General features: G+C 44.7%; 1 protein-coding gene across 7 annotated transcripts in view; it reads right to left on the reverse strand.

Moving 5' to 3' along the window:
* SHLD1 (shieldin complex subunit 1) overlaps positions 1-14,628 on the reverse strand; it is an 83,410-nt gene that overhangs the window by 21,364 nt on the left and 47,418 nt on the right. The window contains exon 5 of one of the 7 annotated variants that reach the window (XM_045980745.1): positions 8,107-8,257. The exons of the other annotated variants lie outside the window; for them this stretch is intronic. Within the exon in view, the coding sequence (XP_045836701.1) occupies positions 8,107-8,257 (151 nt within the window). The remainder of the gene's footprint in view (positions 1-8,106; positions 8,258-14,628) is intronic. 7 annotated transcript variants of the gene reach the window in all.

Raw genomic sequence — 14,628 nt, forward strand, 5'->3', positions numbered from 1 at the left:
GGGCACCCTGCTCAAAGCCCTGCCACTTGCATGCGGCCAAATATGGTCTTGACTCTCCCCTCACTGGCCTGGGGCACCTGGGACTCCCCTGCTCCTGGGGGCCCGGTGCCTGCGCCCCTCATCTGTGGAGCCTCCCCAGTTTCCCAGGTGCAGCTGGCTGGCCCATCCCCCAGGACTCGCAGTGCTCTGTATATGGTCTCTTCAGTGTCTCTTCCCTCCTACTACTGAAAGCTTGTGTGTGTCTGGTTTCTTATCTGACTGTGACCTCCTAGAGCTAGGGTCTTTGTCCTATCTCTAGTGGGACACCAGGGCTGAGGAAACTGGTTTTAGCAAGTCAGAAAAAATGAATTAATATATTGCTCTCGGTTTTAACATGGAAGGAAGATCCCAAATCACCATCCACACAACTAGCCAGAAGAATGTGAAAGCCAGTACTGATAGAGGGAGGCAGCTGTAAAGGGAGGCAGCTGCGTCTGGTCCCAGCCCTGGCCCTCGCTAGTGAGACTGCTGAACCTCTCTTTTCCCCAACGGTGTCCGCAGTACACCACCTGCGTCCTAACAAGCAAAGCAGGTGTTCCACAAGAAAGGGGACTTGGTTTTCCAACAAGTTCAAGATGGCAGGGTTAAAAACATTAACCAGCTTTTTTTTTTCTTTTTAAGGATTTTATTTATTTATTTGCCAGAAAGAGAGAGAGAGCAAGCGGGGAGAACAGCAGGCAAAGGGAGAAGCAGGCTCCCCGCTGAGCATGGAGCCTGATGGGGGACTGGATCCCAGGATCCCTGGATCATGACCTGAGCTGAAGGCAGGCGCTTAACTGACTGAGCCACCCAGGTGCCCCCATTAACCAGCTTATAACAGAACCTCACCCACAGAACTGGAGGAGGATGAAAGGAAGCAGAACGGGGAAGCACGACTGAGTCCTCCGTAAATGCTAACTGTTGTTCTCATTATTGTTACTCTTCTCAGCCATCCCTACTTAGATTTTTTTCATAATGAATGTAGATTACTTTTTTTTTTTAAGATTTTGTTTATTCATTCGACAGACAGAGATCACAAGTAGGCAGAGAGGCAGGCAGAGAGAGAGGAAGGGAAGCAGGCTGAGCCCCACGTGGGGCTCGATCCCAGGACCCTGAGATCATGACCTGAGCTGAAGGCAGAGGCTTAACCCACTGAGCCACTCATGCGCCCCTAGATCACTTTTTTTTTTTAAAGATTTTATTTATTTATTTGACAGAGAGAGATCACAAGTAGGCAGAGAGGCAAGCAGAGAGAGTGAGAGGGAAGCAGGCTCCCTGCCGAGCAGAGAGCCCGATGCGGGACTCGATCCCAGGACCCTGAGATCATGACCTGAGCCGAAGGCAGCGGCCCAAACCACTGAGCCACCCAGGCGCCCCCCTAGATCACTTTTAATTTAAAAACAAGAAAGCCAAAGGACAAGCAAACAAACCAACAGAAAACCCAAGAAAGCTATTTTTCTCAAAGAATTAGTCCAATTAGAATGCAACCCAGCTGGATAAGTTTGTAATATGTTTTTTTCTGTATCACAACAGAGATGATCACATCCCCAGGTCTTCCTCTGCATTAAAGTTATACACTGTTACTGTCTCTGTCAAACAAAATTTTCCTTTTTAACTTTGGAAAGTCATGTTGGAAGAGAAGTACTCCCAGGAAAGGAGAGTCACTCACCCAGAGAGAGAAAGTCTCCACCATACCTACACCTCTCTCCTGGTGGGCAGCTATCTGAGACTTCTCCTGAGAGCCCATTTGCTTTCCCAAACACTGAGCATAATAACATAAAACCATGTCTACAAATTTGCCCTCAACATGTATCTGCATTCCAAGGGTCACCAAGTGGAAGGGTATCTAATATAAAGACACGTGAAGTCTTGTCTCCTCACTGCCAAGGACAGCAGGTGCATCTTACATGAAGATTACAGGGCCACTTCAGGTAATTGAACATAGGCCAAGAGTTAGTCAAGAACAAAATGATAAAGGTGCGAATCCAAACACTATATATTTCTTTTCTCTCTTCTATAATTATTTTGGTAACTAGATTTTCTAAAACTATTCTCTCCATCTCTGTTTGTTGTGCACACACACCATACAGCAGGGGTTTCCCTGTAGATGGCTTCTGTCCAGGACAATCATTTACAGGCTTAGAGATAATGCAGCTGTCACATGGGGCCCAAGCCGAGCAGAGCTGAACAAACCTAACAATGTGCCCATTAAGGTATTTTAAAGGTCAAGAGAAACAGTCTGTTGGTGTTACGGGAGGGATTTTTCTTCTTACCAATGACTAACCTTATTTAAACAAGTATCATTTAAATACTTCTGGAGTCTAAAGAGAAAAGAGGGACAAAGCTTCAGGAGTCTAGAGGAGAAAAATGGAAGAAAGTCAAGGAGACAAGCACAGAAGTGTCTTCTGGGAGGAAAAACAACCGTGCAGACAGGACATGGCATGTGCCCACGGGCGCCCCAGGTGATGGATGGGAAGCTCGGGGTCATGAAGAGGAAGACAGGTGCGTCAGCCACAGAGTGCTGGTGGAGGGAAGGGGATCACCCCGTGGTTCCAGAAACAGAAAGAACAGGGCAGCCTAGGACAAAAGCCCAGAAATCTCTATCTGGAGAGGCAACTCTTCTGTTCCGATTCTCAGGCAGAGAATTAGGATTCGTGCATTTCCAGAGTCTGAAAGATGATGAAGTCTAAGAAGTTTAAAAGCTCTCATCCTGCGGGGCACCTGGGTGGCTCAGTGGGTTAAAGCTTCTGCCTTCGGCTCAGGTCATGATCCCAGCGTCCTGGGATCGAGCCCCGCATCTGGCTCTCTGCTCAGTGGAGAGCCTGCTTCCCTTCCTCTCTCTCTCTGCCTGCCTCTCTGCCTACTTGTGATCTCTGTCTGTCTCTGTCTGTCAAATAAATAAATAAAATCTTAAAAAAAAAAAAAAGCTCTCATCCTGCTTTCAGGATGAGGTTGAGGACTGTAACATGAGGAAACAGTCTAGTTCTATCCTGGAAGAACTCTTAAGTTCTTCTCCGTGATTCGGAATATGATATATGCACCCAAAAAGCTAATCTAAAAACTCGAAGCCGGGGCTCGAGAAGCCTGAGTTACACCTTATGCTGTGCTATTCTATAGCAAGGCACGAAAGCTCCGTTCTTAAGCTAAGCCACACCTTAGCATATGGAGAGTCAGGAAAACGGAGGCAGGAACTAGAGTGCACGGTTTCTAGCCCGAGAACCCTTTAAAAATGTGGAGTGGTTAAAAATAAAATAAAATAAATTCTAAAAATGCGAGCAGTTTCTTTGCTTGATTCATTCCCATTACTCTTCAGAAATGAAAGAAGGGCGCCTGGATGGCTCAGTGGGTTAAAGCCTCTGCCTTCAGCTCAGGTCATGGTCTCAGGGTCCTGGGATCGAGCTCCACATCGGGCTTTCTGCTTAGTGGAGAGTCTGTTTCCCCCTCTCTCTCTGCCTGCCTCTCTGCCTACTTGTGATCTCTGTCTGTCAAATAAATAAATAAAATCTTAAAAAAAAAAAGAAATGAAAGAAAGGGAGGTGAGGGCAGGGAGTATGAAAGCAACGGCATTATAGCGAAAACAAACAAAGAATACAGCAAAATAGTAAAAGAGTTTTTTCCTCCGAATGGAAGGCTTATGGGTGTTTCTCCTTTACTTCTGCATGCCTTTTCATAATTCCCAGTCTTTGACAACAAACACGTAAACAAGAAAATTTTAAAGAGAGAGAGAGGGAGATCAAAGGGATGGAAGAAATCAAATTGAGACAATTCAAAGCAATACAACCATGGCCACTTAAAAGCAAATGCTTGCCCTGCCTTGGGCAGAGCCTCTGCTCATGTCCCTGCATCTTCAAGAGCAACAGTCATTTGTCAAATATTTATCAAACGTCCACAGATGCCCGACCCTGGATGGAGAAATGGAAGCTGGAGCTGTCGCCCCAGACAAACTCAGTCAAGAAGGAATCAGAAGACATAAACCACCTAGAGAGCTCTTAACTGTAACCCCGTTCTTCTGCTGATGGCTGTAATTGGAGCTCATAAGAGAACAGAGGTCAGAGGTGCCATAAAGAGTTCACTGAACTGGGAAACGGGTTCAGGGCTGGGCGTAAAAGGTAAGGGGGTTGGATAAGCTCCCATGGTTCTCCACCCAAAAAAAAAAAAAAAATCACAGCTAGGCTGAAGTGTCCTGGTGGTTTCCTCTGGTAGATAATGTGGTTCTGCCTCAAGACAAAGCAGTACAGTACTTGTGTATCCTTGAACCTTTGTCAAAGTGTCACTGGCTTTGTAATGAATCAGCTCAAAAATTATAGCAATGTCCAGGGGCGCCTGGGTGGCTCAGTTGGTTAAGCGTCTTCCTTTGGCTCAGGAGGTGATCCTGGGGTCCTGGGATCAAGCCCTGCATTCACAGCCAGCTCAGCAGGGAGTCGCTTCTCCCCTGCCCTCTGAGCCTCCCCGCTGACTCATGCTCTCTCTCTCAAATAAATAAAATCTTTTAAAAAATTACAGCTATGCCCAATGTGCAAACTGATATATTTGTAACTTTTTTTTAAGTAGGCTCCGGGCTGTTGTTATACAGAGTAGCAGTCTGTTCATTTTCCACTGTAGGAACTTACTTATCCATTCTACAGATGATGGGCATGTACGTAGTTTCTAGTTATGGCTATTATAATTGGTGCTGCTATGACTATTCCCATGCGTGTCTTTCCATAAACGTAAGAATGCATTTCTGCCGGGTATGTTTCTGGGAGCAGAAATTTGGGGTTGCAGGGGATACAAATGTTTGGCTTTTGGAGATACTACAAATAGATGTAGTGGTTTATCTGAGAATTAAGGGCCCATCTGTGCTTTTGCCTGTTCCTGGCTCTAACTAGGATATCCTATTACCAGACTTGATCTGAATCTGACCCTCCATCATCCAAGACTGAGAGCTCCCAAACCATTCTGTTTTCATCTACCTTAAAAATACATCTTCGTAGATACTGCTTATGCTTGTTTTGTTTTCCTAAAGAAAAATCTGATAACCAGAAGGGCAGAAGAAATTATATTGTAGTTAAAGGCAAATTATATTACAAGGGACAAGCTGCCTAGTAAAACACAACTTAGCATTATAATTATCTTCAAAATGAATCAATTATTCATATAAACCCAACCATTCACTGGTAAATTAATGAAAAATATAACAGTGTTGAGCTTTTAATTGCTTCTATCGTAAAACCCCCAAACTTAAACCTTGGTTATCAGGCAGAAAAGAGGCAATTAGTTTACAACAGATGCCTCAGTAAAAACCTCTTACAATATGGCCTCAGAGCTAATATTCTCCAAGTCTGTGAAGTACATCCACCCAATTTTTCAGGCTTTTTACTTTAGACAATCCTACGGAGTCCCTCTAAACTAATCGCTTTTTGCTTTTTTGCTTTTTTTTTTTTCTTGGATCAGGATCTTTTTCTTGTTCTTTCTTTTTTTTTTTTAAATTTTATTTATTTATTTGACAGACAGAGATCACAAGTAGGCAGAGAGGCAGGCAGAGAAAGAGAGGGGGAAGCAGGCTCCCCGCCTAGCAGGGAGCCTGACTCGGGGCTCGATCATGATCCCAGAATGGGATCATGACCTGAGCCGAAGGCAGAGGCTTCAACCCACTGAGCCACCCAGGCAATCACAGGATCTTTTTCTAACACCTCCAGTATGTAAGCTTTATAAGAGCCCTGTTATCTCAACCCTCAAGTTTAATTTCCTCCCCAGAACTTTACTTTTTTTTTTTCCAGAATATTAAACGTCAGGAAAACGGCAGATAAAAAGATTACTGAGCAGTGATAGGGCTTAAATAAATTAAGGCTTCCAGCTGGTGTTGCTACTTCCCCTTTCTAAAAAGTAATCTTTTTTGAGGATATTAAACATCATTTGTGACCTTTAAAAAGAACTCCCTGAAGTCATTCATTCATAATAAAACCTGGTTAGACTATCACAGTAGGGAATAACATAAAATGATGCCAATTTTCAATTATAAGACCTGATAATGCCCCATGACACAATTTCAAGATTGCTGAATAGGTTTGAACTGGTCCAAATAACAATCCAATGTGTTTTGCTGGGCAACATCAGGTTAATAAACTACAAACAAACACAACTGGGAGAGAGAAATGAGAAACAGAATCATTTCAGAAGATAATGCCCCCAATATTATATTCTCTATGAAGACTGAAAGAAGAGGGAATTTGTTCTTGGTATAAGACCTGCTCCCATATAAGACCTGCTCCCATCTCTGCTCCAAGCAGAGAGGGTGGCTGCTGTAATGGGGGAAGGGAGGGTCAGAAGGAAATGACCCCTTGCAGCAGTAGGGAATGACCTGAAGTGCGTGGAAAGGAACGTCCCGGGCCCCTCCATGGCACCTAGAATCCCTATTCTGCTGGACTCCTGAGATTGTGACAGATCACAGGCTACTGTGACCAGCATACTTATTCATCCAACAAATAGATGTGAAGATCTATTGTGTCCTGTATTCTGTTCTAAGGTTTGGAGATTCTGTGATGAATAACACTGATCCAGTCCCTGTCCTTACGGAGCTAAAGATCTAGAAGAGCAGGTAAAACAAGGAATAAATGACTACATAGATAAATTCTAAAAAGCAACATCTAGGGTGCCCCTAGAGAATATGACAGCAACTAAATCTGGATGTGGGGACAGAGGGGCAGAAAGTGGCTTGCTTATGTATGGCATATGCTAGAGTTCACCATTGTTAAATATGCTAAATCCATGATTCATAACAAATGTCATCTTCAGCCAGAGGAGTGGTTTATTATTTATTATTTATTACCTTTCCACTAGTCATTTCCATGCCATTAATTTTTTAAAATATTTTATTTATTTATTTGACAGCGATCACAAGCAGGCAGAGAGGGAGGAAGCAGACTCCTCGCTGAGCAGAGAGCCCGATGTGGGGCTCGATCCCAGGACCCTGAGATCACGACCTGAGCCGAAGGCAGAGGCTTTAATCCATTGAGCCACCCAGGCGCCCCTGCCATTAATTTTTTTTAATGATTTATTTATTTGAGAGGCAGAGAGAGCACAGATGGGGGGGAGGGGCAGAGGAAGGGAATCGTCAAGCAGACGCCCCACTGAGCACGGAGCTTGGTTATAACCCAAGCTATGTGGGCGCTGCAAACCAGGGGTCTTGGGGCACAATGCAGATATTTTGCCCCTACCCTCCACCTGGCTCCACCCTGCTCTACCCTGGGAGGCTGACCCTACGGACTCATGGAAGGATGCCTTTGCTCTCTACCTTGGAGTTGGGAACCAGGTGCTGGGGCAAAGTGTGTGTGTGTGTGTGTGTTATTGGGGGGGCAGCGCTCAGCAGGAGATGAAAAGAGGGAGAAAGGTAAGGTCAGAACCCTTACTTCCCTGGCTCTCTTCTTGGGTGGTTGCCATGAGCCGGCTGCTTGGCTCCACCCAGCTCCCGGCTCCTGTCGGACACAGGCTTCTCAACACAGCTCCTGTGAGGTGGTCTCTCAGGATTCCTAGGCCTGGGTACTTTGCTTCCCCTTGTGCTTTCCTCACCTGCTCACACCTTTGTACATAATCGCTTTATTAAGCTTTCCTCAAACTATTTGGTTGGACAGTGTCATCTGTACCCCACCAGGATGTGAACTGAGGTAGTCATGCAAGGATTTCAGGGAGGGGGCGCTGGTGAAGGTCCGAGAGGCAGATGCAGACAGGAAGATGCCTGTGGGAGAAGGGAGGGTGCTGGGTGATGGAGGGAAGGTCAAGGTGACGGTGAAGAGGGGGTGTGGGAGAGGCGGGATGACAGACCAGCCAGAGACTACAGCACTTATATGGAACCTACTATACGCCAGACACTATCCCACAAGCTTGAGCATGACCCACTAGCTTTCTCATGAAGTACCTATCCCATTGGCGGATCAGGAAGCAGAGGTACAGACAGGCTCAGGAAGTTGCTCAAGGTCCCATGCTAGCAAGTGGTAAAGCTTGGATTCAGACCCAGGGAGGTCCAGTACCAGAGTCGAACTCTCAACCTCTGTGCTAGAATGACCACTCTGGCTTGGGCAAAGAGAAGGACTTCAGAATCCAAGCTCTTACAGGAGGCAAGGCACTGGGGACGACATGCTTGGGATAGCCATCTGTGTAGATCGCTGAAGTAAAGTTACTTGAGGAAAGTCTTGCAACCTTCCACAAACCCTGCCTCGGTGACAACGCAGAATCCCGTACAGGTATCTGAATGGCAGAAATCCTGAAGAAACAAAAAGACCATATCCAAATAAATTAAAGTCACTTGTGCTACAACTATGTGCCATAACTATGATCCTAAGAAACCTCACGTTACCAAAAAATATATATGAATAGTTATTTCAATATGGGAAAAGGAGGGTTATGGTTACAGAGAATAGATAAGGTTAAATAATTCTTCCTGTAGGATCTTCGATCACAGAGAGTTTAAATACATCTTGTTGCCATCTGAAAATCATGAACGGCTTGATCACAGACCAAAAAAAGAGAACCTTGGACAGCACAAGAAAATAACCTGCTGCCAAGTTCACACCCACCGGCGATAAAGAAAAGCCCAGGGCTCCCTCTGACGGTGCTTAAATCACAACCCCTTGTCGTCCAGAAAATGCAAACCAATGCTTCCCATGTCGGCAGGTGCGTAATAACCCGTTCTTGAGATGAAAGCTGACACCGTAAGGGAAATATCAATCAGTGATGTTTGTGTAAGGACTCTTGCAGTAGATAAGACTGTGAGAACAACAGTGCTCGGGAAAACAAGGAACACTAGGGATGGGGAACAACAGCACGTCCCTCCCGTTACTTGCTTTAAATGGCTCACGGTCTTAACTCAGGCTGCCTTCCTTTGGCCAGCAGACCCCAGCCGTGCTGTTTCTATTAATATCAGAAATCGTTTCCACGGCAATCGCTTCTCCTTTCCTTCAGGAGAAAGGGAGGAAAGGAAATGCTCCCTGAGTCAGACTCATCTATTTTTCACTTGCACCGTGGGCTGTCCAAGCCTGCCAGCCCAGCCAAGGCTGTAATGAGGAATCCAATAACAAGCTGGTACAAACGTCAGCTGGGGACCTGCGGCCACGCGATGGGGTTCAGTAATAGCTACGACTGTACTGACCGGACTCTGCCTTATTCTGTTCTTGCTGAACATCCTCTTGCTGGGTCCTGCGCACAGTAAAGACAGGGTTGCACAAAACGGTTCATTTCTCTAGTCGTTCACTCAATATCTAGGGCAGGTTGCCATGATTACACAGACCCTCAGCTTTTCCGTGCAAGTGTTTGGGGGGAAGGGCGGAGATGCAGGCAGATGATGCTCATTCATCAGTTCCATACATTCATATAATGGAAGCCAAGAAAAGCTGACACTATTGAAAATATTTATCCTTTCAAGTTCAGACTGCTCACTTGTTTATTTTCATTTTTACTTTTTAAAGATTTTATTTACTTATTTGACACAGAGAGAGAGCACAAGCAGGGGGAGCAGCAGGCAGAGAGAGAGTCTGGAGAGGCAGGCTCCCTGCTACAGGGAGCCTGACTCAGGGCTCAATCCCAGGACCCTGGGATCATGACCTGAGCTGAAGGCAGATGCTTAACCACTGAGCCATCCAGGTGCCCCTGCTCTTTTGTTTTAAAGAAGCTCAATCCCAGGACCCTGGGATCATGACCTGAGCTGAAGGCAGATGCTTAACCGCTGAGCCATCCAGGTGCCTGTGCTCTTTTGTTTTAAAGAAGTGCACCCTCTCTTTTGGATAGAGCAGAGGAGAGATCTGATGAAGTACTTTGGAAGAGACGCAGCTTAGCTAAGTATATTGCCAGTTTTTGAAACTTCCCATTTCTCTGATGCCTCAAAATCCCCACACACAGTCTGTGAGCATCTGTCCAGGCAGCCAGATGCATCACCCATGCGATAAGTCTGGTCCCCGCTGTGGTTCCTCTTGCTCTCCCCTGACTGTGACATTGTGACTGAGTGACACTCAAACTCACCAGTAAAATCTCCTCCCAACTTTGGTTGATTACCCCACCCTGATCTCCAAAAAGGCACTTGCCCATGGGTGTGCACTCTCGGCTCCCCACCTGCTTGGATCAGTCCGCTCCCTGGATGCTCCTTCCAGGTGCCCTCCCTCCTCCAGGCCCCGTGAGTGTAACAGATCCTTTCATTTCCTATGCCTCTCTGTAATCTCTGTGTCTGTGTTGGCACCATCCTTAAAAATCCCACAAGGGAGACGTTTTCCCCTTTCACACTACGCTAAGCCACCCAGTGGTTCTGGAAAGGAAGCTAACTCTTCTGATGACAGTGAAGATCAAGATACAGGCCACAGGAATGGATCCGCATACTCTGGTTTGAAAAATGCGATCTGAACATTAGGGCTTGGAAAAGACAATCTAAATTTTAGGATCTTCAGATAAAATTGGAAGGACACAAGCTTCAATCCACATTGCAGAGTACTGGAGACTTCATCAGAAAATTGCTCCTGGACACATTTTCCCCTTAAACATGTAAGCTTCGTGACAATCAAAGAACCAGGTGCACCGCTATCTTTGGCACAAGTTGCAAAGCAAAATAGCTGTGTGTTCTGCTCAGCAAACAAATGGATATTTGTAGCCCTTTCAAGTGACAGAATTCAAGCTGTTTATAAAAAACAACAACAACAAAAAAAGAGAAAATTGCCTTCTAGACGGAAATATAGAATTAGCAACATTTATGAATATCACAATTAAAGAATCCAATTCTTTACATGAAAAACAAAAAGCAAGCCTCATCTTCTAAGGTCAAGACTGGGAGGTCTGCTGCTGAGAGCACCTCTTCTGGCATGTTTCTCGCTAACCAGAGCTCAGCCCTGCTCCTGAGGGCGGGGTCCGCGCTGTACAGAGTCCCCTGGGGTTTTAAAAATTCTTCAGTTAAGCTTCATAGGGAGGAGAGGGTCTGTTCACATCCTGCTCCATTCTACTGCAAGGAATCCTTGGAAATAGCTCCCCCTATCCCCTTCACCTTGCTCTACCTGTCCCCCCAATGTGACTGGGAAGGGAAGAATGGAGAGTTGAGTAGAAACAAACTAGACACGTCTTTCACAGCCAGAGACGTGGGGCAGGGATCAGGAGAGGACTGCTCTTTCTTTAAGATGAGGGATATTATAGCATGTTTTAGGTGGCTAAGAATAAGCCAGTTAAGAGGGGAAAATCAGTAATGCTGGAGAGAGGAGATAAGTGGAGGTGTGAAGTCCGCGTCCGGAGAGAGGAGGCAGGGACAACATACCTTAGGAGGGACCAGCTTTAAATAGGAGCAGAGATAACATGGCCACTCTAACAGATGAAGGTCTCTGGGGACAGGGGCAGGTGGCAGGGCAGTGAGAAAGTCCTTTTTCTGTTGTTTGAGTTTCCCAGTAAAATAAGAAGCAAAAGCAAGGTTTGGGGCTCAGAGGGTGATCCTTAGAAGAGGTAGAAACAACCCATTTCCTCTAGACCTTGCAACGAGCAGCCTCAGGCTGGACCAGTGAGGGCGCCAAAGCTCACTGGGCAGCCCAGCTCCCAGCCCAAGAACTGCTGAGCCATATTCTTATCCCTGTCTCTCTCTTTTTTCAAAAATTATTTATTCACTGCAGGGTCCTAATTATGTTGTGAGTTGTGACTTAGTTTCAGCAAAATAAAATAATGCATAACATTAAATTAATGTTCTTAATTTATTAGTTTTGTTGATTATTGTCTTGGCTTTACAGCTGTGTAAGCACCATAAGCCTAAGGTACTTTTCGACATTAAGCCTTCTCACCATGCATACACACATCAGCAGTTAACTATGCGAGGTGATGGATGTTAATTCTTTTGATCATGCTAATTATTTCACCATATATAGTCAAATCATGTTGTACACTTTAAATATATACAATTTTGTCAATTATTCTTCAATAAAGCTGTAAAAAAAAATACCGAGTCCAGTTCTTCTTCTTCTTCTTCTTCTTTTTTTTTTTTTTTAGACTTTATTTATTGGTCAGAGAGAGAGAGGGGGAGAGAAAACATGAACAGGGAGGGGGGCAGAGGAGGAAGCAGGCTCCCCACTGAGCAAAGAGGCCAATGAGATGCTGGACTCCATCCCAGGACTCCACAATCATGACCTGAGCTGAAGGCAGACACTTAACGACTGAGCCACCCAGGGGCCCCTTAAATGATATTTTTAAAAGGCTCACAGTATAATGTTTACGAAAACTGAGACAGTTGGCAAAAATGGAATTGGGTCTGCGGCTTAGATAATAGTTCTGTATAAATGTTCATTTTCCTGGTTTTGATAATTGCACTGTACTTATATAAGAAAGCATCCCTGTTTTTTAGGAAATACACATTGCACTCAAGTATTTATGGGTAATGGAGCATCATGTCTATACTTACTCTCAAACAATTAAGAGAAAATACCATGGGAGAATCTGGATAAAGGGTGTCATTCTTACTTGGTCTTAGCCAAAAGGCCGAGATGCGATAGACAGTGTCATTCTTTAGAAAAGCAAGTAACTCAGTAAAAAAAGGTCCAATGATACAGACAGGCCATTTACATACAAAATAATAAATAAAGATGTCTAATAAAATTCTATAGGGTGATGCTCAACCTTCAATGCAAATGAGTTGTTTTTCACCTATGTTGCCCAGGATGTAGGAAAACAGGCACTTTTGGGCACTTTTGGCACAGCCTGTGGAAATGTTTTCAGTAGTTATCTAACAAATTTGGAGATGTGCATGCCCTTGGATGCAGCAATTCTGCTTCCAGAGCTCTATTCTACAGAAGGGGTGGTAAAGGCAGCATGCACAATTATACAGAGTGTGATCTTGGTTAACAATAAAAAGCTACACTTAAATAAAAAAATGGGAACAAAGATTAATGATTACTTCCAGGTTTTAAAAAGGAGAATGTGGGGCGCCTGGGTGGCTATGATGGTTAAGTGACTGCCTTCGGCTCAGGTCATGATTCTGGAGCCCCAGGATCGAGTCCCGCATCAGGCTCCCTCCTTGGCGGGGAGTCTGCTTCTCCTTCTGACCCTCCCTCTTCTCATGCTCTCTCTTTCCCATTCTCTCTCTCAAATAAATAAATAAATAAAATCTTAAAAAAATATATTTTTAAAAAAGGAGACTGTGTTCTTCTCAGTGCTGCTTCTTAAAAATATATGAAATAGTCCACAATAGCCATACTCTGGAAAGAGCCCTGATGTCCACTGACAGATGAATGGATAGAGAAGATGTGGTATATATATACAATAGAATATTGTGCAGCCATCAAAAAATGAAATCCTGCCACGTGCAACGATGTGGATGGAGCTAAAGGGTATTATGCTAAGTGAAATACGTCAATCAGAGAAAGAATTATCATATGATCTCCCTGATATGTGGAATTTAAGAAACAAGGCAGAGGATCATAGAGGAAGAGAGGGAAAAAAATGAAACAAGATGAAACCAGAGAGGGAGACAAGCCATAAGAGACTCTTAATCTTAGGAAACAAACTGAAGGTTGCTGGAGGGGATATGGGTGGGGGGATGGGGTAACTGGGTGATGGACATTGGGGAGGGCACGTGATGCAGTGAGCACTGGGTTTATACAAGACTGATAAATCACAAACCTGTACCTCTGAAACCAACAATACATTATATGTTAATTAACTGAATTTAAATTTTAAAAATTGTATCAAAAAATATACAAAACATTCACATAGGCAGGAAACATACAAAAGTGCCTAGAGCAAGCCTCTATATGCTCGCCAACCAGAGTCACCTAATGGGAAGTTATAAGACATGTAAGTCTTATAACTTAGTATGTTATAAGTAAGTCATGAGATATATTTGAGCACCATCCCATCTTCTTTCCACCCTTTTTCTTCCAGAGGTTCTTCTTCCTAAGCTTGCTTCTTTAAGCTTTTCTACATTTACAATGAAAACCTACTATCCTTTGCATTGATGCAAAACAGGCAGATTGCTTGCACATTGCTCAGTATGTCTGGGAGCCTCTGATAATTCCCTCCACTACTTGTTACTGGAGAAACTTTTACTGTCAGGTCCCTCCACTTGCATGCCACGGGACTGGCTCATTGGAGGGCTGGAATAAAATGCCATTTGGGAGCCAGTAGCTTTCACGTCTGAATGAGCGGGTCATTCTTCAACAGCACAAAAGCTGGAACAATGCCAGCTTGAGCACGACTTAGCCAGGAGGCGCTGTACTCACTACCTTTCCTTCTAGTCCAACTGCTTTGTTACAGTTAAGGAATTTAACGTCCAGACCAAGCATGTGACTCAGTCAAGACCAGACCCCAGGTCTGCTATGGGGAACAAAAAGGGAGGGGCTCCGTAAGCAAAGGGCCCTGGATCCCTTTGTGTCTCTTGTTGGAAAATGAGAACTAGAAGGAGCGCAGACCGCGGCTTAAAGCAGTGTTCCCAGGATGTGCCACTGAATAAAGTTTCTCTTTTTAGATTTCCCATAACTTAAGCCTGGTCAGTGCGCCCTTTGGAACAAAATAGACAGGCTTTTCCTTTGTACTGGATCACTGGTCTTATTTGGGTTGAGATTTATTCATCCAAACTCTAAAGTCTCGGCAGCCAAACCCTGCCTCTCAGGTGTCACCTCTCTGACCCTA

The sequence above is a fragment of the Meles meles genome, chromosome 16 (genome assembly GCF_922984935.1).
Source record: "Meles meles chromosome 16, mMelMel3.1 paternal haplotype, whole genome shotgun sequence".
Classification (NCBI taxonomy): domain Eukaryota; kingdom Metazoa; phylum Chordata; class Mammalia; order Carnivora; family Mustelidae; genus Meles; species Meles meles.